The following is a 25,136-nucleotide window of genomic DNA, read 5'->3' on the forward strand; positions in this document are numbered from 1 at the left end:
CCTAATTGTCAGGCACAATGCACAGGGGGCTCCCCTCAGCTCTGGGGAGGGGGAACATGGGGTCCTGAGAGGGTGGCTGGTGGGCTGCCCCACCCAAGCAGAGGCCAGGAAGAGGGGATTTAACATGGCCACTGAGCGAGTAACAGAGCCACACACTGCTGGCCCCTGTGCACTTAAGTGGTCCCTGGGAGCCTTGGCCAGCCAGGGCCTGGGGGACGCTGGGGCAGGTGCCCTCCCAGGGGCACTTCTGCCCTTGGCCTTGGTGAGGGCTGGGCTGGCTTACACTGTCCTGCAGGAGCCTTGCTTATTCTGAAGCTGGAGAGTTGGGCCCCAGGATGGGGGTGGGCAGGGACCCCCCAACCCAGGGGCTGCCCCTTCCCCTCGCCTCCTGCTCTGAGGCAGAAGGCTAGCATCACCTGTTGCGCTCGCCCCCATGGGCCCCATTTCATCTCTGGAAGGGCCTGGACCCCCCAGGCAGTGTAACCCACAGATGGCCAGCTGTAGGATGCAGAGGGAGACTGCCCACAAATTGGCCCTTGCCCCCTCCCCCCCCCCCCGGGCCTGCCAGACTGGTTCCTGCCAACTTCTGCCGGATTCCTCCTCCCTCCCCAACCCTTCTTTTGCCTGCATAGGCCTCGGAAGTCCCAGCCTGGCCCCAGATCCCAGGGTCAGACGGGAGAAAGCTGCCTGGGTGAGACCTAGGAAGCCCGTCTGTGCCACCCCCGACTGTCTCTACCCCAGCCGAAGCCTGGCAGTGAGGCTGCCGCAGAGCTCTATGCTGCCAGGAGCTCCTGTCATCATGCCCAGCTCTAGCCCTATCCTGATGTCCCCCTCTGGGGATAGATACCCCACTGTGAAGGCCATAGTAGTTGGGCATGACTCAGAAGTTGCTGTGCCCCCCAGAGGCATGGAGACAAGGGCCCAACTTGTGGCCATCCCTGGCGCATACAAGGCCCCACACATCTCCATGTACCACCCCATGGGGTGGGGGCCTGCGGTGGTTCAGCAGTACTCTCTCCAGTTGACTCGCACAGACTCCACGTCCTCCCTGGGACCACTAAACCAGGGGCACCGGGTGCCACACCCAGCCCTGGCCCTGGCCGGGGTCCCAGGCTTGCCCACAGTTTCCCAAGGCTGGGTACCTGGGTACCGGTACTATAGTGCAGGGCACTGGTGGGGACTGGGTGAGGAGCAGGGGCTGCCAGCCACATGTTGGCGGGCCCAGCTCCTCCGCAGAACACCCCAACTGCCCCCCCCCAGCCCCCGTGGCCGGCTGCCCCAGGAATGCCCAGGGCATCAGTGATTGATACCTCCTTGAAGCAGACAGCAGCATAAGCAAAACTAGCTCTTGCTGCCATCATCCCTGCCGTGGCCCAGCCCAGGTAGAGGGCACAACAGGGTGGCTTGGGCACCTGCCCCTCCTCAGCTGCCATCTGTCCTCCCACCAGGCCCTTTGCACAGAGGTGGTCGGGAGGGCTCTAGGGATGCTGGCCCCTCTCCCCCAAGCTGAGTGCCCACTCCCAGCCTGGGGACAAGCGCCCTCCTCAACTCATCCCAAGGAGTGTGGTGAGGACCCCAGAGGAGCAGGACACCTAGTGCTTCTGGGGGTGAGGGATCCCTCACAATCACTCATCAGGGACACTGAGGGGCTCTGGAGGGAGGCTGCTCCTGCCTCCTGACGCTAGGACAGGAGGCTTGACTCAGGGGCGGCAGACAAGCTGTCCTCTCCCTATTCAGCAGGGCTGGGGCTCAGGGATGGACCGAGGCGTCCCTCCTGAGAGGTGCCCGGGAGAGCCACACCATACCCACGCCCTCCCTGGCCCCTTGGGGAGTCATGGCTTGCACCCCCTGCACCCGCACTTTAATGAGGACCTGCCCCTCCGGCCAGTCCCCCCAGCTGGTAAAACTTTTTAACCTTGAACAGCTCCCTGCTCTGCCCACCCTCCTGGAGGCCTGGCCCTCGGCTGGTGCCCCATGTCATGCCTAGTCTGCTCAGATGCTGGCCCAAGGAGCCAGAGGCCACCTGTCAGTCACTTGGGCTGCCCCCACTCCTCCTGCAGCCAGGGCTGGGCCCTTGTGATGACACTGGGCTCAACAGCATATCCTAGGACCATCTTCTCATTTCAAGAGCCTTAATACAAACACGTCTGTAAGGTCCCTTTTACCTTGGAAGATCCTGTATTCACATATTCTGGGGATCAGGCCATGGCCTTCGCTGGGAGGCACTCATCAGCTGCCACACCAGGTAATCTTTTCATCCTGCACCCTGAGGGTCACATGCCCTCCTCACTGTTCACTGAGTTTCAGACAGGGCGTGGGGAGCTGTGGAAGAGCTGGTTCCAGCTCTGGCAACACTTCTCACTCAGGTCTTTGGGCCTGGGCCTCAGTTTCCCCAGCTGCATAAGGACAACACTCCTATCCCTTTCCAACTCCCTGGACTTGAGGAGGGCAAGGAGAGTGGAGGACGGCTCCAAGCAGTGGGTGGACAGCAGGACCACTGTGGACGAAGTGGTCTTGAGTGAGGCAAAAGGGAGCCAGCAGTGCTGGCAGCCTGACTGCACTGCTCGCACACTGCAGTGCAGGCTGCTGTGCCCCTCAGGAAGCAGGGGAGGGGGCAGGAGGCTGTGGTCCAGGCTTCAGAGAATGATCTCATCTGGTAATATTTAAAATTAGTATTTTCAGTAGCTCGGCTGAGAAGGACCAGGGAGAGAGTGGGTGGTTCATGCAAGTAGGACAGGGCCTAGGCAGGGCTCAAGGTCACAGGGTGGGGACATGTGAGCACGAAGGTAGTCCCCCTGGGGGACGAGGTATGGATCAGGGCTTCCGCCAGGGCCTAATGGTCCCTTCTGGGGAGGCTGGAATGAACCTTACACATCAAAGTTGATTTCGTAAGACTGGGGTGGGGGCTGATGGGGAAAAGCCCGGAATGCCTGGGAGGGGAGCTGGCAGGAGGGCAAGGCTGGTTCATTGGTGCCCCTTGCCCTGAGTAGTGGCAGCAGGAGGGCTGGTGACCAGACCGACAATCAGGGCACTACATGGGGTCCGGCAGGGAGGGGGCGGCGCCCCTTATCCCCCCTGCAAGCAGCGGACCCTCATCTCTCCACACGTTAGGAAGGACTTGGTTCTTGGAGTCTGCAGGGCAGAGGTCGCCGTCCTCCCGGAGCCTGCGGAACAGACATCACAGCCGCACGACAGCACAGTGCAGCGGTGCAGCAGTACAAGGGCCGCGGGGTGACGCGGGGTGACGCGGGGTGACGCGGGGTGACGCGGGGTGACGCGGGGTGACGCGGGGCAGCGCGGCGTCGGGGCACTCCCGGGCCTGGGGCCGTGCGGGGCTGCGGCACGACGACTCGCACGATGAAATCGGAGGCCCTCTTCCCGCTGCGTCTGGGAGGTGCCGGCGTGCAGGACGCCGAGCCACTCACTTCGCGCGCGGAGCTCAGGGGGCGGGGCCTGGCGCTGCCACGCCCCGCGCGGCGCCGGAACTCTGGCGTCACGGCCGCGACGCAGGAAGCGGGGCTGGTGCGCGTCGTTGCCGGGCAACGGGCCGGACTTAGGCGAAGCGACAGCGGGCGATTTCGGCAGGCGGAGGGCGGACGCGGCCAAGGTGGGTGCCGGCCGGAGCCAGACGCCGGGCCCCGAGCGCCCCCGAGCCCGCCCCTCGGGAGCCGCAGGCCGGGCCCCCGTGGGGGCCTCCGCGCCTGACCCCGACTCTCGGCTGCCGTCCGGCCCTTCCCGCCAGGGCACTTATGGGCGTTGACCTCCCCGGGTGCCGGACTCTCCCCCGCTTTGGCCAGAGTGGGCCTTCCTGACCTCTGCCCACCTGGCCCAAGCAGGACCCCGCAGCTCGTCCACCTCCCAGGCCGGGCCGTCCCACAGCCTCTAGTGAGTCTCTAAGACAAGCCTCTGTGCTCCCGGCGGCGACTTCGGTCACTTTCCCTGGGTGACCAGGCTGTGTACGTGGTTTGTGTTTGTCCCACAGCGACGCTGGACCCACACCAGGCATCAGCACCGGGGCAGTGGGCAAGCGGGCGGCCCCCTAGGCCGCGTGCAGCCCTGGGCCTTCCAGTACAGCAGCGTGTATGTCTCCTGAGCATCTTCCCGTCTGTGCGGGCCTGGCAGCGCCGACATGGAAGGCCCGCAGGAGCTGGCAGGAGCGCCCGGCCAGATGCCCCTTCTAAGCAGGTTTCTCAGTGACCTCGCAGAGGTTGCAGGCGAGGTTTCCCTCCACCAGGCTTCTGAAGACAGCGGTGCAAGCGACGTGCCTGGGAGACAGAGTGTTGCCCACGTGGAGTGGGTGAGGATGCGCTTCCACCTTCCTCCATCAGATGGGGAAGCCGAGATCTCTGGGCTCAGTGAGGGCTTTTCCACCTACACCTCTGGTGGTCTGGACCCAGGGGAACACAGCGGTGCCTGGGGGCAGTTTGAAGGCTTTCAGGAATCTTCAGCCCAGTTCGAACAATTTTCTCAGTTCTTTGAACTCCCGGAGAGGGCCATAGCACCTGAGCCGCCAAGAACTGCTTCTGCCCAAAAGGAGTGTGGTTTTCAGCAACCTCACCAGGGCGGACCTTGGGTGACAGGGACTGCTGCCATCTCACCTTCTGAGGTATTTCTAAAGAGTATGCAGGAGGTGTTTCTATGCTGCAAGGCCAGCGGATCTCAGGCTGCGGTGCGCTGACCAGGGTCAGGGTCTGGCCTTTGTCCCAGGCCACGTGGCTAGCAGTCCCATCTTCCTGAGCCAGGGAAGGAATGAGGCTGCAGAAATGGTTGCCCCCGGGGTGGGGGGGCAACTCGGGCTGGGCCGCAACCATGCACACTCCTCAGCCCCATCAGCCTCCCTCCCTCCTCTCCCTGCTTTCACCTCCACCCTGCAGTCCGCCCACTCCCCATCCACCTGGCTATGCTTTCCTGGCCCCAGTTCAGAGCAGAGGGGTGGTGGGGGGAGCTTTTTGTCTGAATCACCCAGCTACTTATTAGTCTCACCCAGAGTCACATTTCAGTGTGTGTCATGACGGAGCGCTGGAGCTGCCCTCAGCCCAGGCCTTGTCCCCTCGCCCCTCACCACTGCCCTTCCCGGCCTGACCACCAGTATCCACCTGTGTTGTGACTGCCTCTGATCCTTCCTCTTCCTCTTTGTTCCATTACCCCCTTTCTCTGCCATCTCTTCCCAAATGGTTATCCCGAACTCCGTAAGAACAAGAAAAGTAAGAGGAAAAAGGGAGAAAATCTTTGGCTGGTTCTAGACCCTCTAGCCAGCTCTGCAATCACACTTCTTTTGGAAGCAGGACTTGCTTCCACCGTGATTGATGTATCAGGGAACAGTCTGAACGTAACACACTTTGCAGAAACACCAGGTGAATGCAGAAAGCTGCCTGCGCTCTCAGGTCCCAGGCGCTGCCCAGCCTTCTCAGCTTCCCCAACCCGTCACCACCTGGGGCGAGGGTCCCACCTGCCTCACAGCCCTCCCTCCCGCACCTCACAACCTGTAGACCTCAGGTCTTTCTCCGAGAAGTGCCTGATTTATTGTATGGATGGAGCTCAACCACTTAACACAGGGAAATGGTGCTAAAGTTTTGATTGGCGCCTATCTTTCTTCACGCCTCAAGGTCTGAGTGTTGTGCCCTATCCCGCTCTTCCCACACACCCTGTGGCTTTCATTACGTGGTTGTGCACAGCACAGTGACTTTGGGGAATGAACATGTCATGTGACAGTACAATCATTTATAGATTTTACTTGTACTGAAAGTATGTATTTGGAATCAGGTGACATGACATGTGTATTTCTCCTAACTTTGGTATGTTTTTCTTTCCTTTTTCAGCCCATTCTCAGCTATGAGAACATTTTTAGGTTTGCTTTTCAAGAAGTACCAGTGCAGCAGGTGACTGATGATGTTCCCACCTTACGTCATCTCTTAGAGATTGGTGGTGAGGAACCAGGCCTTGGGTCTGCACACAAATGCTGGTAATGAACTTCAACTGGGGCTAATAGTTTATAGCAACTCTGCGTTTATACTGTTGATTGACAAAATGGACACGAGGCCTTTGTTTTTATCTTTAAAGAGAGCGTTGTCTCTCCTGAAGTCCCTGCTACCTTTGGGTCGTACGGTTCCCTGGGAGGGCCCGGTGGCACAGCTGATGCCCTGGCTGTGGCCCTCCCTCTTGGAGCCATGGTCAGTCTCTGCCCGCCCCCGGCGAGCTCACCTGAAACAAAGTGACCAGGTCTCAATGTGAGTGCTGGGGGTGCGAGAGAGGGATCTCCTGGGGGACTCGGCCCCGTGCCCTGGAGGGACATTCTCAACCCACAGGGTCAGCCCGCCTGTGTGCTCCTGGTGGTGCCTGGGGCCAGTCACCCATGGGAAATCACAAAGAAGTTGTATATGGATGGTCTTTTCTAAGATATCCTGTCACTGAGCACGGAAAGAAAAACAGGTGTCACTTGAGGGTGGCAGTGCTTGTGCAGCTGGAGGTCAAGGCCCTGGAGGGAGGAGGTGAAGGTCGGCGTGAGCTGGCTCCCCTGGTCCCTCTGTGCGCCCTGCGGACAGGCCGACTCTTTCAGGGAGCTGTGCAAACAGGCCCTTCTGGGCTCCAGCCCCGGGCCCAGTCAGAGCTGCTTGCTGTGGTCCGAGCCAGTGCCTGCCCCAGGACACCCCCGGCAGAGCCCTGGGGATGGAGGCCTGAGCTCAGGAAGCTGCCATCAGCAATGCCTAGATGGCTGGTGTGCCCTCTGGATGTGGTGCTTCCCCAAGGTGTGGGCCAAGCCAGCAGGTGGGCAGAGGAGCCTTTGGTAGCAGTGTGACCCTGGGACACCCAGGGGCATGGGTGGTCCTGGGTGTCGGGACTGGGCAGAACTGGACAGTGTTGTGAGATGGGAGGTCGGTGTGACTTTGGGGCGAGTGGGCAATGACAGGCACTTAGCTGTCCCCTTCCCTTCCGTGTAGGCCTGGCACAGTGGATGGCACAGTGCACAGCCATCATTTGTTTGTGGGGCTAGGCATTCACTCTGCTCCTGGTTTGTGCCACCTTTGTGACCAGCACGAGTGTAGATGCCTGAGACCGTCAGGGAACACAACCAGTGAAACACCTGGCCGGCAGGTGTCTGCCCCTTGGAGGGGACAGTCCGGTGTGGAAACAAGTCAGGGACATGCTTGTGGGGAGGAGGAAGTGCTGGTATTTGCGGGGCAGATGTTGTTGGAATAAATGGACAAATAACTGAGGGGATGCCCTTTTCAGAATTCCGAAGGGCCACGGCCCCACTCCGCTCCTGTTCTGAAGGCTCTCAAGGCTGCTTTTAATTCGTGCGTCCTTTTCCAGTCCTGAATCCAGAAAACTCTGGAGAGCTCTTCAGAGCGCAAATAGCACGGCCACGTCCCACTGCCTGTGGCGCGAGTCCCACTGCCAAGCAAACTTCCTCCCTGTCCTCGGAGTAGATGCCGCTCAGGTGAGGTGAAGTAGGTGGCCACCGACCTGGAAGCCGACAACCATCTGCGGGATGCCCCCCCTGCCCCCCCTCCAGGACTGCCCCTCCTGACCGAAGCCGGTCAGAAAGTGGCTCCTGCAAGGTTGGGGACAAGGCCAGCAGGTGGGGAAGGCAAGGTGGGGCCACAGATGGGGTCGTGGCCATGGGCACTGGACAGGCATCCCAGGGGGGGACCCTGAGGAGTAGAGGAAGGGGACAAGGCAGCAGTCCTGCTGGGAAGTCATCAAAGAAAATGAGGATTTTAAGGAGGGCTGGCTGTGGGCAGTCAAATTGGCAAAGACCCTTTTCCATGCTTAAGTATTATGGAAATTTCCAAACATGGAAAACACAGAAGGCGCAGGCAGGCGGGGCATGAGATGAGGCCACACTGGGCTCTCCAGGAAGGAAGCAAGGGACTGGAAGGAGCCGATAGGCGTCACCTGGCTGTGTCCCGATGCCAGGAAAACAGCTGGGAGGGCAGAGGGGAGGCGGCCTGACCTGGAGGCTCAGCTCCAGGCCTGCAGGTGTGAAGGTGCAGGGGCCCTGCAGTCCTGGAGAGGACAGCCATGAGCCCCGTGACAGGTGACAGCAGGGTAGTGGGTGGCAGTGGCCAAGGCTGAGGGAGAGCAGGCTGATGGAAAAAGGGGAGCAGAAACGACCCTTTCCTCGCCGCCCTGCTGGCTGACTGGTGTGTGTCTTAGAACCTTTCCGGAGGCCAGGGTCACGATTTGGAAGGTTCCGAGCTCCGGGAGGCTGCAGAAGTTGGGGTGTCCAGCCTCCGTGTGCAGGGCTGCAGAGCGCTGATCCAGACCCAGGTGAGCGCAGGACGGCGTGGAGGGAGGCTGTGCTGGCTGCCTGGGCCTGCGCGTCTCAGTCACTTGGTTTATTCACATGAACGCATTCCCACTGTGCAGAGCAGTGGGCCGCTGCGGTACAAATGTGTCACCCACAAAGACCCGAAGGGCAGAGCTCGGGGCGGGCGGGGGTGGGGGTGTCTCAGGGGACCTGGTGGAAGCAGGGAGGCACTGCATGGCCTGTTCAGCAGCTTTCCTCCATGGTCTGACGTTCCTGCAATAGCTGTAGTGGCACCTATCACAGGGGCTCAAGCAGGAGGGGACAGACAAGTGGGTGGGAGAGGGGCTTCTTCCTGAAGCCCCCTTATTAGGGCAAGGGGAAGCCTTTGCCAGGACAGGTCTCCTGCCCGGCCCTGGAGCAGGTCTTCTGAGGAGCGCCACAACCAGCCGGCTCCCTCGGCTCCTTCCCCCACCAGGGGCCTCAGAGCATGGTTGGGGTTCACTCTACACACCGCACCCCCTGAGAAGGCAGGGGTGGCACGTGGTGGTGGGTCCAGCACGATCTGCTATGATGGTCGGCGGGGAGAGAGCCCTGCAGGTGAGGGCCAAGCAGAGGCCACTGGGGCGGGGAGACGAGGACCTGATCTGGAGCTGGGACAGGAAGAGGGCAGATGGGCAAGTGTGGTGTCGGTTGACAGGTACCATGGGCTGCAGGAGGCCCTCTTCAGGGGTGCCCAGCACTCTGTGTCCATCTGCTCTAGGAAGACCGCATGGGAGGAGGGAGAAAGTTCTGGAGGTGCACGGCACAGGCTGTGTTAAAGCACCAAGACAAATGCCACAGCGGCTGTCAGGGGAATTCCTGGCCAGTGCAGCAGTGGGTCCTGGGGGCGAGAGCACGAAGGGCAGCAGTATCCTCCACAAAGACCAGACACCCACCATCCGGCCATGTGACCCCACCTAGGAAGCGGGACCCACCACTGTCCTGAGGGCCACAGGCTGGGGCTGTAGTCTCTTGGGATGCAGAGGCTGGCCTGGTCTGCAGTGTGGCCCTGCATGGTGGGCGGGGTCCCAGCATTTGCTGAGGAGTCGCAGCTGTGCACCTGTCCCCATGCCTCTGGTCACGCTGCATGGCCAGGTGTCTCAGCAACGCCGGAGAGAAACGCCCACAGCGGGGTGGGTGGGCCGGGGCGGGCAGCCGCGTGTCCTGACCGTGCGCCGTCTCCGTGCCAGCTCTCAGGGACACCAGGCGACAGGCAGGGGAGCCTTGTCATCACACGCAGCCCTTTTCTGCAGATGCCCTTCCACGGGCACGGGCGGCGGTGCAGCCGCCGCCTGAAAATGCCCGTTTCCCAGTGACGTGTGCTGAGCCAGGACGGCCACTGGCTGAGGAAGTCCCAGCTCCTGCTTGGTGGTGACCAGACCTGTTGTGTGAGGGTTGCCGTCTGCGCCTGCTGGGTCAGTGTCGGGGGGGGGGGTCCTGCAGCAGAGCCGGCCCTCACACGAGTGGGGGCCGAGGTCCCAGGAACCCCCGCCCCCCCCTGCCCAGTGCAGGTGCCGCCAGCCCGGGGGCGCCCCCGAGGGGCCCAGGGCTCCGGGTCCCCGCCCAGCGGCCTCCTGCACCCGGTGGGCCAGCTGGCCCAGGGCATCAGCCTTGGAGGTCCCCGTCCAAAGGCAGAGCCAGAACGGGCACTGACTTTTGTAACATTTTAGCAAATAAAACGGCCTGGATCTGCCCGTGTTCTTGCTGACTCATGGGCTCCGTGGGGCTGTGCCAGAAATGCTGTCATTGCAGCCGCCCTTGCCAGCAGCCAGCAGCCCCTTCCCTGTGCCTCGGGGGAGGCCTGGAGGCCTGGAGGCCTGGGGTCTGAGGTGGGCGGAGCGCCCCGCACACGCAGTGCAATCCCAGCCGTCACTGTGCTGCTGAGGCCACACTGGAGGCCAGGAGATCACAGCCCGTGACGGGCAGCTGTCACTCAGCATCCTGGTGCCCTTGGCTCCCCGCAGGGGCGGCTCCTCCAGGCTGCATGTGGTTTGGGGGCCTGTGTTAAGGGGTAACGCAGACATTTTGGTGCCGCACGTTTGGGAAATTTTTTCTGCCATGCTGCCTCCGTCACCACCTTGGGGACTCCTGGGGCCCCGGCAGCAGAGGCCTGCTGGGACACGCTGTGGTTTTCCAGGCTGTTAGACATGACAACACAAAACACACCATTCTGCGTCCTGCCTCCCCCACAGGTTCAAAGGTGAATGCCGGCACCTGCAGACCCCCTTGAGCCCCGTGCCCCAGCCCAGCTCCTCCCACTCTCACCCACCCAGCCCCACAAGCCAGAAGCCATGATGCCCTCCCACACCCCATCCAACCAGACATCAAGTCTGGCTCTGTCCTGCCGTCTGGCCAGTCTGCTCGGGAGGGGCTTTGTGACCTGGGAGAGACATGGTGTGAATGCTGACCGATCACCCAATTCAGATGTACAAGTCGTAAGAAGCAGTCACTCCACCGACCAGAACAAGCCCAATCAGCTGCAAAATCATGGCTCACAGTAGTTGGAGCTCAGGGTTGAAAGAAACCTAAGTGAGTTAATCAAGCAATGGCAGAGGCCCCGGCAGCAGCTCTGGTCCCCACGTGGGGCGGGAGGGACAGGACCTGGCGTGGCGGTTAGTGAAGACCGTCAGCAGCCTCGTGGCCAGCAGACATGAGGGTCTTGTCCTGGCTGAGTGCTCAAGCAGAAGGCCAAGGGCCGGAGAACGCCAGGTAGACGGCACGGGGCACATGCCCGTCCAAGTCCTAGGAACAGTCCAAATCTGCTTTGGATCCCAAGGGCCTCCCCTCACAGGCGCCCAGGCCTCCCGCCATGGCACGGGCAGCCCTCCCAACCCAGCTGCCAATGTGCATCCCTGGTCCCTGTCACGTCTGCTGCTCTGTGGGAACTGGGGAGGAATTGGGGGGGGGGGCAGGGAGGGCTGCAGGGCACACATTTGGGGGCTCTTTCACAAGAATACAAAAGCATAAGCACAAAATGAGACAAAAAGAAAACAGAAATAGAACGAGAAAACAAAGGATTATACACAGGCAAAACCGATAAATTTCACAAACTCCAGAAAAATAATACTTTAATTCCTGACGCATCTCGATACATTTTCCTGCATTTGACGGTGAATTTTTAATCACTTCATGTGACAGTATTCGTAATCTCACTACCCAAAAAGGTAATTCGATGTAGTATTTTTATTACTGACGGCTCAGAAGTTTGTCAGCTTAGCAACTTGTCACTGGCCAGGCTGTGGTCGCTGACACTGCTGTCAGGGCTGGAAAGCCCCCAAATGCACCCCAACCTGGCTCCTCTCCTGCCTCCCCCTATGCCCCCCAGTGCCCAGCTAGGCACTGGTCAGCACATCCCAAAGTCCTTCCTGGCCGAGGCGACAGGAAACAGGTGACGGTGCCTGCTGCACGCGGTCCCGCTGCCCTTCCCTGCAGCCCCGACTGCACAAAGCTCCACTGGCCAGGCCAGGGGCAGGAGGGGTGGGAGGTGGACAGCGGCGTTCCTTTGCAGTTTACAGAAAGCCGTGACCATGTGCATACAGGGACTTAGAGGGCCTGAGTCCTGCATTTACTGTGCAAACCCATCGGCAGCAACTGGCCACCCGCCTGTTCCTCCCTGGAGGACCATCAGCTAGCCCAGGAGGTCCAGGGGATCCAACATGAGAGTGGGTAGCTGAGAAAGAACCACAAGAGCCAAGGGGGGAAGGACGGGTGCTGGCAGGACAGGGTTGCATCTGGGGCTCAGCTGTGTCACTGGGGTATGAGCCTCAAAGCTGAAGCCTGACCCACAGGCCTGCCTGGCCCTCCCTGCCCACATCCTCTGAATATTTCATACTTTGAAGGGTGCCAAAATGGACACCCCAGCTACTCTGGAATTGAACAAGTATTTTTAAAACATAGAAATGCTATTAAAAGACACAAAAACTGCTTTAGGTTTATTGCTTCTAAGACACATACGCTTTAAGGAGAAGGAAATACTGTCAAAATCTGAAGGGAGCAATCCATGAGTGCTGAGGCCACAGTCCACCCTGCAGAACACCTGCGCTTCTCACCCATCCCGACCCTGCTGCCCTCAGGCACAGACCTGGGGGAAGGGAGCATTGTCTGGGACCCCGTGTGGTCCCACTGAAATTCCTCACCCACGTCCAGAAAACAGATGCACTCAAGCAGCAACACGCTTCCATTCTGTTGAATAATCTTTTAATAAAGTGAGGTGCACATCACTGATATTAAAGAATGGCCATATGCACAAAAGAAAACAAACCTTTTTGGCTAACGGCTCGGGAAGGAAGAAAAAGCATGAGTAACAGGAAGCGTGGGGGTGGGGAAGAGTACAGTCTCCTACACGTAAACTGGAGAAAAAGATGTGGAAGGTGTGGGCCATCTCGGGTCCTGCAAGGTCACGGGCGCAGCCAATACAAGCTACTGTAAGTGGCACCACCCCACAAATCCCACTGCCAATTACCCTCAAGATTGAGGGGCCATGAATGAATGACCTGTGTCCAGATTTAATTCTAGACATAAATTTAGTCTTAAAACTGGGTCCCAACACCAGTTTCCCAGAGCTGGCGTGGGCACGTTCCACCCGCACAGCACGCGGACAAGCACGCCTGGCACACGGCAGGCAGCCAGGCTCCTGCGGGGCACTCTACAACGAGTGCTGCCTGGGCCCCCGAGTCAGCTTCTCAGGGAGCTGTGACACCTGGGCGTCCCAACATCAACTGGGGCCTGTGACCTCCACACAATGACATTTACATATAAATAGGCATAAATTAAACCTCCAAATCCTACACTTAGTTCCCAGGACAGCCTGGCACAGCAGGTTGGTCAGGACACTCAGAAGAGCAGGCTCACCGTCCACCGTGCTGGCGCTGGCCGGAGCAGTGGATGACATGGCCCACGTCAATTTGAAGAGAAAAGTTGTGACCCGTGAACGCTGCTGACTCGGGTACAGCAAAGCTCATGAAAAAGAGCTCTCCTTATTGAAACCTTAAAACTGAAACCAACTGCAAGTGTTCAGGTTATGACGTTTCTAATTAGCAGCAGAGGATGTTTATAGAAAAAATATACTTTTAAGAAAATAGCTGAAAAAAATCTAGAGATAAAAGTATAAAAAGTTTAAAAAATATATCTTAAGCCAAATATTGCCCAAAACATGTAAAACTTAATTTAAAAAATTCACCTATCTAAAGTTAAACGAAGCTGGATGCAGCTGGCGGCTCACGTCCTCCACGGAGCTGTGGCGGGCGGGACTCAGAAGACAAGGGCCAGGGCTGGCTGGCAGGTCAGGCTGGGCCAGGCAGGGCCGGGCAACCCGCCTGCAGGAAACCGCCCCGCCCCCGAAAGAGAGAGGAGGGGAGAGGGCGGCGGGCAGACTGGATGCTGCCCCAGCCCAGCTGGTAATCACAGACAAAGCAGAGGCTGAAGGGTCACGCGGCGGGTGACACGTCCCACTGTCCCGCTGGGCAGCCGGCTCAGGTCTCTACCAAGATCTCCACCACGTGGTCCAGCTCACCCAGGTCCGACTTGCAGCCAGAGCCGGGGGGCGGGGCAGACGCAGAGGACAAGGCCTGGAGCCCGTCGCCGTGGCCCGCTTTGCTGCCCACCATGCCGGTCAGCACAGCGTCCAGGTCGTAGTAGGGACTGTCCATGTCCCCAAACAGCCCTTCAACAGAGCTGGGGGTTTTACTCTCCAGTGTTTCAAATATCTGATCCAGAGACTTCTGCAAGCTCCCCCTGTCCTCCCCAGGGCCGTCCACGTCCCAAACACAGCCCTGTGTGCTCCTTGGGGCCACTGCACTCGGCGCCCCACACAAATGGGACACCAGGTCTGGTGCGTGGCCGTCGGCCGAGCCAGGGGCAGGGAGCTCCCCGTCCTGCTCCCAGGCTGCGCGACACAGGATCTCCGTGGACACCAGGCGGTCCCGCGGCGCCTGTCCTGCAGTCTGGGGCGCCATCACCTGCCAAGTCCCATCTTGGGTCATCTCTTCTTGAATCTGCCGCACTGTGTTAGCTATGAGGACCGAGCGGCAGAGGTTGGGCTCGACCAGCATGTGGCACAGCTGCAGCTTGACCAGAGACATGTCCAGGAGCGACTGCCGCTGTAGGCTGGCCAAGGCGCCCTCCGCGTCCTCGTCACCGTCAGCGCACTTCCTCTTTAGCCCTCGGGCAAACATCGTCCTAGGGAAACCCAGGAAGACGCCATTTAGCACATCTCAGAGCCCTTGGGAGACCCTGCCCAGATCCAGTCTCCATCCGTCACAGAGGTGACCTTGGCACACACAGGACCCTGGGAGAGGTGGACATGGCAGTCTAATTCACGCACAGCCGCTTCTGGACAGCAGCACTACTATCCCCATCAGAAAAGACAAATGACTAAAAACAGGAGGCGTGCCTTTTTAAAGAGCACCTAGTGTCGCTGCCCAGGAGAGGACAGCAGCATGAGACGGGCTCTGAGTACTATTCCCCAGCAGAGCATGAGCATGAGCATGAGCAGGAGCAGGAGCAGGAGCAGGAGCAGGAGCAGGAGGAGGAGCAGGAGCAGGAGCAGGAGCAGGAGCAGGAGCAGGAGCAGGAGGAGGAGCAGGAGCAGGAGCAGGAGCAGGAGCAGGAGCAGGAGGAGGAGCAGGAGCAGGAGCAGGAGCAGGAGCAGGAGCAGGAGCAGGAGCAGGAGGAGGAGGAGGAGCAGGAGGAGGAGCAGGAGCAGGAGCAGGAGCAGGAGCAGGAGCAGGAGCAGGAGGAGGAGCAGGAGCAGGAGCAGGAGCAGGAGCAGGAGCAGGAGCAGGAGCAGGAGCAGGAGCAGGAGCAGGAGCAGAGCTCCGCCCGGCCTGCCACGGAGGGTGCCGCCCAGAGGGGGCTGTCCCAGTGCTTTCAGACAGAAGCCCCTCCCTAGTGCTGACAGCCCTGAGGAGCCGCACCAAAGCGCACAGATGTCAGGTGCAGGCACGTGTCACCTGCGCCCAACGCCCAGGACAGCGTTCACGACGGCCAAGGTGAGCGGGGCACAAGCGCACACAGCCAGAGCCGCGGGCCACCTCACCACGCCATACCAACTCCTTCCAGCCTCGAAGGACGCATGGAACGGCGCAGGCTGGGGTCCTCCCCGCAGGCTCGGGGCAGCTCACTACTCTCAGAATCAGAAGACTGGGGACGCCGTTCTCCTGAACTGGCCGGAAGCTGAGCCATCTGGGGACTAGAGGAGAGGGAAGAGGGCCGCCTCACCCACACCACCTCGCTGTGCCTCCTGAGGGCCCTCCTTTCTACAAGCTGAGCATTAAGTTTCTCTTCTCAAGTTTGTAAAGTAGCTAAACATTTTTATTGCAGATATTTGTGTTATTCAGAGGGTTAGTCTTTTTACTATGCACATTTTTTGTTTCCTCTTTTAAAATTACCAACCCTATGGATCCCATGAGAGCTGGCCATGTGCCCAGGGGCTCCCCAAGAATGGGGTGGAAGCGGGTGGCCGCCAATATGGGAGGGTGCTGTCGTAAAGGCCTGGCTGCTGCCCTCCCCACCCTGCCCAGGAGCCTCTCAAGGCTCACCCGTGCCAGCCTCACCCTTAAATAGAAAGGTCCCCTTCCTCCGAATTTCCTCTCAGCCTCCTACTGTTTCCCCGAAATTAAGACCTAGCGGGACAATTAGCTCTAATGCGTCTTTTGGAGCAAAAATTAATACAAGACCTGGTCTTATTTTACTGTAATATAAAACTGGGTCTTTATAATATAGTAAATATAATATAATACCGGGTCCTATATTAACGTTTACTCCAAAAGCCACATTAGAGTTGACTGTCCGGCTAGGCCTTATTTTCAGGGAAACATGGTTGATCTCACTTCCCGTGTACTTAACATTGGAAAAGGTTAAGTGACTCTTGGGCATTTAACCTTGAGATGTGAAAACCAATGGTCATGCAAAAATGTACGAGAATGTTCAGAGCAGCTGCACTCATGGCCCCAAAGGAGAAAGAGCCCTCCCGGGCTTGGCAAAGCTGCTGCACCCCGGGCAGGGGTGGCCAGTGGTACCTCAAACCTGCATGGACCTCAAGGGAATTAAGTCTCATCACTGTGACAGTCTGAACAGGACCTGGAGATGGGTCAGTGTGGCCAGCAAGTCACTCTGCAAGGGACTGTGGTGGTGGGTCCTTGGTTACGCGTGTTAAGTGCCCAGAAATGCACACATGCACGCACACGCCATGTGAAGCAGCTCTGTGGCCACCAGGGGACGGGTGACCTCCGAGACATTCCTTTTCTACGTCCTGTAGATCTATAGTTATTTCAAAATAAAAAGATTACACAAGTGACCACAGCTAATTTCCCTCCACAGGCTGATTTTCCCAGAACAGCAAACAGGTCTTCCTCACCAGCACAGGACAGCCCAACCCACTGCCATCCTCTGCCAGCACCATGCACACTCCTGCCTGCACACTATTTCACGTGGATGAATGAAACTGCACCGAAACACATAAAAATATTCCAACTACTTCTGGTAATAAAGGACTCAAGCTTTTTGTTTGGGCTGCAAATTCAACTTTTACACCCTCCCCCATCATTCGTTTAAAAGCCACTGGCTTAAAATTACTAAGTATATCAAGAATAAATATAAGGTTATGTCAAACTATTCGATAGGTGCAAAACTAACTGCGGTTTAAAAGGTTAAAAATAATTGCAAAAACCGCAATTACTGTTACTAATATAAAAAGGACCCATATTGAGGGCAAAGATCAAGTTTCAAGGGTTCCTCTGCAGCAGTCACTTCACTTCTGGCTTGTAGTAGTATTTTCAACCCCATCTAAAATTCCAACTCTGCTTGAGGACGGATTTAATTTAGGGTCCAAACTAAACTCACTGGAATGACGTAATTAGGCCCTCGTTCGTCGACAGAAGCGAGGGTCTCGGGAAGGTCAGGAGGCCACAGGGGCTGGTGGGGTGGCCAGAGGCCCAGCCTACATTCGAACAGCAAAGCAGCTACACACGGACACCCAGCACCCATTCAGGGTCCTTGCAAAGACCTCTGGCCTGAGGGACAGCCCTGGAAGCCAACAACCTCCCTGCAAGTCAGGCTTGATCAGTAATTGACGGCTTCCCTATCTGCACTTCCAGCTTAGGATGGGCAGAGAAGGCCAAATGTGTCCCCAGGCAATCCCACAGGCCCCCAGTTCCACCAGGGACGAAGCTCCCGTTCCCACTCTCTTGCCTAGTGGTGGTGGCCTCCGCCCGCGTTCCCACAGCTCACTGGCTAACGGGGAAGTGTCAGAAAGTACAAGACAACTGGGGCCCTAACGGGAGGATAAGCAGCAAGCTCCCTCCAGCCTTTTCTCTGAGCATTTCTGGTCTGCAGAGCTGAGAGCTGTCATCATCACATTTTCTGTGTCACATAAAAGTTCACCAACACTTGCCACAGCTGTGCATTTATCCCAGCGTAAACAGTGTGCCTCAGTGACCCTCATCCATGGCACAGACACCGCTCACCAGCTCCCTGCTAGTGACATGGGTTCTGACGGGGCTGCGTGGACAGCCCAGCTCGGGATCCCTCAGGGCACCTACTAGGACACTGGGAGGGGCTGTTCCCCCTGCCCTGCAGCAGGTTCTGTGCTGTCACATGTGCTGCTGAGCTCCCTGCAGCTCCTCACCATGGCCCACCAGCCTGTCCCCACCCAGATGGAATGGTGAGTTGTGGTTATTTAACAGTGGAACACAGCCCGGCAACAGCGTGATGAATCATAAAACATGTTGAATAAAAAAGGAAAAAACCACTGAATTCTACCGTTTCCCTGAAAGATAAGACCTAGCCGGGCAATCAGCTTTAATGCATCTTTTGGAGCAAAAATTATTATAAGACCCGGTACTATATATTATATTAAATTAAATTATATTATATACTGTACTATATTATAGGACCCGGTCTTATAGTAAAATAAGACCGGGTCTTATATAAATTTTGCTCCAAAAGACGCATTAGAGCTGATTGTCCGGCTAAGTCTTATTTTCGGGAAAACACGGTACTTCTGTGAGCTTCTGGAACAGGCACAGCTGACCCAAGTGTAAGACAGCACGCTGTCCAGAGAACTGGCCAGGACAGTGGTATGAGCGGCGTGGCTCTGAGTGCACGCACTGTCACAACCGAGGGGCCTGCACATGGCATGTCTTGTTCACTGTCCCAACTTACACCGTGCTGATGCACAAAAGGGACAAATAAGTTGATTGCGGAGGCAACCATCCACTGAAAACAACCACTTCAGGTACTGCCCACTGCACACGCAGCAGGGCAGTGTGAATCAGTCATTGTGAATCACTGCTCTTATGTCCCATTGGGACTGCCGGTGCTGTTCCACTTAACAAGAAAGCAGGCAGGCTGAGCCTACAGAAGGGGGGAGCTCAAGGGCAGGCCATGCGCGTGGGTGAAGGGGTCAGGCTGAGCCCAGAAGGGCCTCAGACACATGTGTTTGCGGCAGTCAGCATGGCTCTGAAGTGACCCTGAGAAGTGGGGGGGCAAAGATGAGGACACAGAACCCTAGGTGGGCCTGGCGCGACACAGCGCTCGGCGAAGCCCAAGTGACTGTGGCCTGAGGGCACGGGGACCCAGCGAGCTGCTCTGAGGCTGTCCTAACTGCACCGCCTGACGCGCATTAATTCTGAACAAAACTGTTTGGTGTTACCTACCTCCACTGTCGCCACAATCGGCCGGAAGGTGCTGCTGCGTCCCTAGTGAAATGCCCCAATCCCACCAAGTGCTCAGGGTTGCAGGTATTCCACTCGAAACCCTCCAGAGTCAACACGCAGGACTGCCCCTCAGCCTCCTCCAGACCAACGGCTGACCAGAGAAAACAGAGGGACCGAGCAGTTCCACATGGTACGTGGAGCGAGGAGGATGCTATGCCTGCCCACCCAGAGACTCCCAGGCAGAGAGAACCCAGGCGGCCAGGTGGCCTCACACCATATGGCCGGTGGGAAACGCAGATCCCCAGATTCCAGGCAGTAGGGCTGGGACAGGCTCGAGCCGTGCCCATGACCCTCAGCCACTGCCAGGGACTCCTGTGAGCCGCGGCAAATCAACACCACCATCAGATCTGCTGTGAAACGCAACATTCAAGGGAGACAAGACGGAGCCGCTGGCGAGGTCCCCAGAACGGTGCCCAGGTGAGACGTGGTGCCCTGTGCCCTGCTGCTGTCTGACATTTCTCCTAAGATGTTTCAGGAATTTCAGGCACATTTGTTACCTGGAATGAAATACAAACTTTCTTTGCCTGTGAATGTTCCACTAGCAAGTGAGGGAAACTTGCCTGCCCTCTTTCCAAGATAAACCTGCAAAGGTCACAACAGACTTTTTATTCTGAGTTTCAACTTTAATTATAAAACATGGCAAACCTAAAAATAGAGCAGTTGCATGTAGGACATTTATAAAACATTAAACTTCCTTTTTTTCTTGGCTCCTTTGAAAAGAACCGTGAACTCGGGCCTGCAGCACACATGCTACCAGCAGAGGAAACGCAGCGGGAAACACTGCTTGGACCAGAGCGTCTCCCAGCAAACTTACCTGGGGGACTCTTCCCGGTAATCCAATAAGTCTCGAAAACGTAGAGCCGCGCTTGTTTTTGACCTGTGGAAGCGAGCTCCTGGTACTTTTCCTAGTCACAGCAGCTGCCTCCCATGGGACACGTGCTGGGCGGGCGGGCAAAGGAGCCCACTGCACACAGTTCACTTGCCCGGCTCCGGGAGTCCTCCTGTACCCACCCCCACCCCGAGTCTACACTGGCCTGGGCAGCGTAGGCCGGGCTGCACGGGAGGCAGGCAGAGCACCAGCTGTTAGACCACCTGGAGGCCAGAGGCCGGCACCTAGGCAGGCTACCCCTGACCAGCTGAGAGGAGGCTCTACTGCAGGAGGGCAGAGGGAAGCCACTGAGAAAGGTCCTTAACATTCCCTTTCAAAGCAATTAAAACAGGAAACAAAGGAAAGGAACGTTCACAGGCAGCCGGCCCTGTGAAAGGTGCCCCAGACCGGGCCGTTTTGGAAGGCATTCGATTACCAGCAAAACCGAGCTCTGCTAAAAGGACCGCCGACGAAATCGCAGCATTGACTGCTAACATCCTGTCCCACACCCCATTCTGCAGGAGTGCAGACTGGGAAGGAAGCCTAGCCACGGCCACGACGGGTCACGACCACGGGGAGGAGGAGGGGCAGCCACGGGCACGCTGCTCAGAGCGGTAAATTCAAGTGGGCCCACGAGAGGCTCCGCCACGGCCCCACAGCTACTCAGCAGGGTCTTTGTGGGGCCTTAGGAGGAGCCTGCACCGACCTTTACCAAGTCACGGGGAAGACAGTGTGGGGGTTTCCCGACGGAGGCCGTCACTTCACGAGCCGCCCAATAAAGCCACATCCAGTGTTCGTCCTAGTCAAGAGCCCCCAGCGCGATAAAAGGCACAGGAGCCCCTTTCCGGGCAGTGGCGCGGGGCGGCGAAACTTCAGGCTGTTGGCAGCACGAGGAGACTCCCCGGCGGCTTACGCCTCGGCGGGCAGGCGGGGGCCACCGGTCGACCGGCTTGCGCCCCCGCCTCCGAGCGCCCGCCGCACACCCTCGGGTCCCCCCCAGCCCCCGAGCCGCACCCTCGCCCCCGCGGCCGGGCCCCTCCCCGGGCCCCTTAGCCCCCAAGCCGCCCCCTGTCCCCCGGCCGCCGCCCTCCCCCAGCACCACTGCGTCGCCCGCCGAGGGCCGCCCGCACGTGCCAGCGCGCCCTCCGGATTCCGCCAGGCGGAGGAACCGGGCGCCGGGCTCGGACGCTCACCTGGCCTCCCGTCGTCTGCGCCGCCGCCCGCCGCCGAGGGAGGGGCGGGACCGGGGCGGGGCTGCTCAGCGCCCACAAAGAGTCGCTAAGGCACCGCCCGCCCCGCCCGCTGATTGGCTGAGCACGGGGACGGGGCCACCGATTCAAACCGGGGGCGGAGCCTGGCTCTGGAGTTCCCGCGCGGCCGCGTTGGCCGTTGGGCTCGAGCCCTCAGCGCCCCGCCCCCACCGACTCCCAGGTCTCCACGCGCGGCTCTAGTGCGCCTGCGCTCTGCCACCCGGGGGCAGGGCGGGGCGGGAGGTGTGGGTGGGAGAGCACCGGAAGGGGGATGGGAGGAGCATGAGGATCAGGGAGGGGCTTTAGGGAGTTAGGGGCGGGGCTTTGGGGAGGGGTGGGGAGAAGGGCCGTGGAGAGAGCAAACGAAGAGGGCAGGGCAGCAGCTCCCTGGACAACACGGGTCACGACAGGGTCTTCCCAGGTCTACATGTAAGAAATTAAACGGTCGACTGGCCAAAAAATAACTCTCAAAACCATAAATGCAGAAAACGGGAGTTTGTTTTTTACATTATTTCTTAGTGGAAAAGGTCTGAAGTAGGTTACAAAATCCAGAATCCGTTATTCCAAGTAACGTTTCTTAAACGCAGGCGGGGCTGCAGTGCTAACCCGGTAAAAGCCGCCTGCGCCTGTGTCCTGCGCTGGGCCCCGGCCACACTGGGAAGTGCTGCCCGAAGCCGCGGTGCGGGCCCCGTGCGCGCAGGCTCAGGCGGCTTCTGAGAACGCGCCCAAAAGGAGGGAGGGGAAGAATTCCAGGCAGAGGGACCGGCTGGACCAGTCGGGAGGCGAGGCGGGAGGGGGCCTGGCTGCAGTGGAAGGGAGCCTGTCACTCGGAATATTTAACGAGGGTGGGCTTTCCTCGCAGTAAGATGGAGACCATTGCTCAGAAGAGGGGCGGGTCCTGAATTGGGCTTGAAAAGAATCACTGTTGAAATTGATTGGGGGAGGCGGAAGTAGAACGTCCAGTTAGGTCACCGCAGTTCTGGGGTGAAAGTCAGTGGCTGTGATAAATGTGATGACCTAAATATTTAAAAGGTATGCGTGTCAAACAGGGGAAAGACTAGGGGAAAATTTTGTTCCCAACCATATGCCACACAAAAGACTGAATTTCTTAATACCTGGATATTCTGCAAATAGAAAGATCAACAAACCAGCAGAAAGTGTGCAAAGGATGTTGACACACGGTTCAGCGCAAAGGAAGAAAATGCTGGTCAGCTGGCCGGAAGGCACTCAGCCTCAGAGCAAGAGCCACGCAAGTGAAGCTACGTGGATTTCCGCTGTCAGACTGGCAAAGATAAAAAATGCCCTCTGGAGTAAGGTGATAACCTTCCAGAGCCTTCATTCTTTCTCACTCAAAATTTCCAGCATGAAATTTAAAAAGATTAACAGGACACAAGAACAAAACATGGCAAAAAAGGAGAAAAAACCCCAGATAATAGACTCGGATGGCCGCAATATTGGAGTTACCGTTGTTTATTTGTTTTAAGGAACTGTTGTATTCAAGACAATTAACGACAAGGAGAATAAAGAATGGGAGAAATAACATTAACCTTATACAGAGCCTTCCAGGTAGTGAAGAAGGAATTCTCCCCAGCTTATCAGGAGCTGGCTTAACCTCGGTGCTAACACTTGAGAAGATAACAAGAAAGAAAAACTACAGGCTAGTCTCTCTTGCGACCATACTTCAAAATTCCAAACAAAATCATAGCAAATCAAACCCAGCAATAAATAAAAAAAGAACACATCACTATCAATTAGGTTTATTCCAGGAATGGAAAGCATTCCAGAAATGCTTTAACATTCAACAAACCAATGTAATGCATCACATTAATAAAATGAAGGAGAATAAAAAAATAAACATCTCATGGAGAAGAATTATCTGATAAAATTCAACACAAATTCATGATAAAATACTTAGGAACCTGAAAGTAAGGTGCCAGGTTAGCAGCAGTCCACAAGACCACCCCTGGTCCTGATATTCACTGCACGCTTGGCGGGTCACCAAGACCACTCTCGACTTTAGTAATTCACTAGGACTCAAAAAACTTGCTGAAAACTGTTACACTCACAGTTATGATTATTAGCGTGAAAGTATACAGATTAAAGTCAGCCAGAAGAGGTGCATGGGACAGGGTCCAGGAGGGTCCACGCATGGAGCTGGCACACCCGAAAGCCCCAGGCCCCTAGCTAACAGACACCACTAGCAGTCAGGTCGTCCCAAGAGTTTGGAGATCACCTCTCTGGATGCCAGGGCAAGGACCAGACCTGGCCTTGGGCATGGATCACTTCTTCACTGCACAACAAGGGACCTCCCTGTAGCTGAATAAAGTGTATTTACAAAAAACCGGTAGGAAATAGTGTAGTAGTGTAAAAAGGGGTCACAGGCTAAACCTGACAAGCTCAGGAGGGCCACATGACAGTGACAAGCTCAGTAGTGAGAGTGACCACACAGGATGGTCTAAACATAAAAATTCCTAACTAAAGGCGGGTCGTGGTGGATAGTCACGTCAGAGGCCTGTAGCTTCCTTGATAAAGGTCACTCTTTACCTGAAGTGAGCCTGTCTTTTTTTTTTGCATCTAAGATAACATACCTTTGAAATGTCAGAGTAATCTCCTTCCCCAGATCCCTCAGGGCACAACCTCCCCCCAGAGCCCAGACCACAGACACCCTCACTGTTACTTTGTTGTTCCCATACCATCTCCATGTGCTTAAGTGTTAATTGTTGTCCGTCCTGTACCCACCCATGTAAAGGAGTGTGTGTCTCTCCGTTTCAGTTTTTATCCAAGAGATCTCCCCCAGAGATCTCCCCGCTTTGCTTTCTCCCACCCCCTTAACCTACCACCCATGGAGTCCATATAACCCCCTTAGTCTCCTCCTTTGACTCTAATGTATAAAATAAGCTGCAAAACTGCCGTTCTCTGGAGCATTTTCTCAATCCCTTGAGATCCTGCTCCCCAGAAATCATCAGTCTGGCTCAGAAAAACTCATAAAAGTTATCCACAGTTTGAGGCGTTTCTTGCGTCAACAAATGCCTCGCGAAACAGTGCAGATGTGGCAGTTCCGTCCTGTGGTCGGGAAGGTGTCTGCTCCCCCCACTCCTGCCCAACCTCATGCTGCAGCGCCTAGAAGCCGGAAAAAGAAGTAACAGGTATAAGATTTGAAAATAACTAAAATCGTTATTCCCTGAAGAGAAGGTTTCAAATGTAGAAATCCAAAGAATCTTTTCGCAGCCGGCTTGGCGCCGTAACAAAATACCATGGAGGGTGACTTAGCCACAGAAATGTACTTCTCATCATTCTGGAGGCCGGGAGTCCAAGATAAGTTTCCTACAAGGTTGGGCATCTGGTGACAGCTCTCCTCTTGGCTTGTAGACAGCAGTTTAGAGAGAGACAGATAGATACCTCTTTCTCTTCTTATAAGGCCACCAATCCTACCAGATCAGCACCCCACCCTTATGACCTCATTTAACCCCAGTCACCTCCTAAAAGCCCTGTTCTCGAAGACAGTCACATGTGAATTTGAGTGGGACACAGTTCAGTCCATAGCAAATCTCCAGATAATAAATATCAAATTAATAAAGAATTAAGCACAACCATCAGATAAACAGTCAATACAGGAAAATCAGTTACATTTCTATATACAAATAACAAACTATTTTTATATTAAAAAAATAGTTTTTAATGATACCATTTGCAAAGCATCAAAAACGTCAGCGCCCAGGGATAAATCTAACAACGAAACACAAGGCCTGAATGTGGAAAAGTGCAAATCACGGCTAAGGGAAATTAACAACTTTGTAAATGGTAGAGTACCCCAGGGCCACAGATCTTGTCAAGGTATCAGCTCTCACCAAACTTACCTTTAGATTCACTGCAATCCATTGAGATCCCAGCTTTCTTTCTTTCTAAAATTGATATGGAAATACATAAAGCCAAGACAGTCTGGAGGGACGTCAGCAAAGCTGTGAGTTGGGACAAGTTTTGGAGAACCACGTGGCAAGGCCACACAGCCTATG

At 56.8% G+C, this 25,136-nt stretch overlaps 2 protein-coding genes across 11 annotated transcripts; one reads left to right on the top strand and one right to left on the bottom strand.

Moving 5' to 3' along the window:
- Positions 1-3,291: 3,291 nt before the first annotated feature.
- CLBA1 (clathrin binding box of aftiphilin containing 1) lies at positions 3,292-9,983 on the top strand. Of its 6 annotated transcripts, none has more exons than XM_074326738.2 (7): positions 3,322-3,607; positions 3,983-4,080; positions 4,235-4,606; positions 5,820-5,962; positions 7,312-7,438; positions 8,158-8,271; positions 9,481-9,983. In XM_074326738.2, the coding sequence occupies exons 1-7, from the start codon at positions 3,358-3,360 to the stop codon at positions 9,604-9,606; spliced, it is 1,230 nt and encodes a 409-aa protein (XP_074182839.2). In that variant the 5' UTR covers positions 3,322-3,357; the 3' UTR covers positions 9,607-9,983. The 6 variants fall into 6 exon arrangements, with proteins under 6 accessions (XP_088653708.1, XP_088653705.1, XP_074182839.2 ...); XM_088797583.1 differs by having other exon boundaries at positions 3,324-3,607; positions 9,604-9,983; XM_088797581.1 differs by having other exon boundaries at positions 3,326-3,607; positions 9,544-9,983.
- A 2,487-nt stretch (positions 9,984-12,470) lies between these two features.
- Positions 12,471-21,218, bottom strand: CDCA4 (cell division cycle associated 4). 5 transcript variants are annotated; one of them, XM_074326788.2, is made up of 3 exons: positions 21,067-21,083; positions 15,337-15,479; positions 12,471-14,467 (listed from the first exon to the last, which is right to left on the bottom strand). In XM_074326788.2, exon 3 carries the CDS (start codon positions 14,461-14,463, stop codon positions 13,762-13,764), a length of 702 nt encoding a protein of 233 aa, XP_074182889.2. In that variant the 5' UTR covers positions 14,464-14,467; positions 15,337-15,479; positions 21,067-21,083; the 3' UTR covers positions 12,471-13,761. The 5 variants fall into 5 exon arrangements, with proteins under 5 accessions (XP_074182889.2, XP_074182890.2, XP_074182886.2 ...); XM_074326789.2 differs by lacking the exons at positions 15,337-15,479; positions 21,067-21,083 and adding exons at positions 19,820-19,882; positions 20,580-20,879; XM_074326785.2 differs by lacking the exon at positions 15,337-15,479 and having other exon boundaries at positions 21,067-21,218.
- Positions 21,219-25,136: the final 3,918 nt, after the last annotated feature.

This window comes from Rhinolophus sinicus, chromosome 3 (assembly GCF_057876585.1).
Source record: "Rhinolophus sinicus isolate RSI-liver-muscle chromosome 3, RSI-T2T, whole genome shotgun sequence".
Classification (NCBI taxonomy): Eukaryota; Metazoa; Chordata; class Mammalia; order Chiroptera; family Rhinolophidae; genus Rhinolophus; species Rhinolophus sinicus.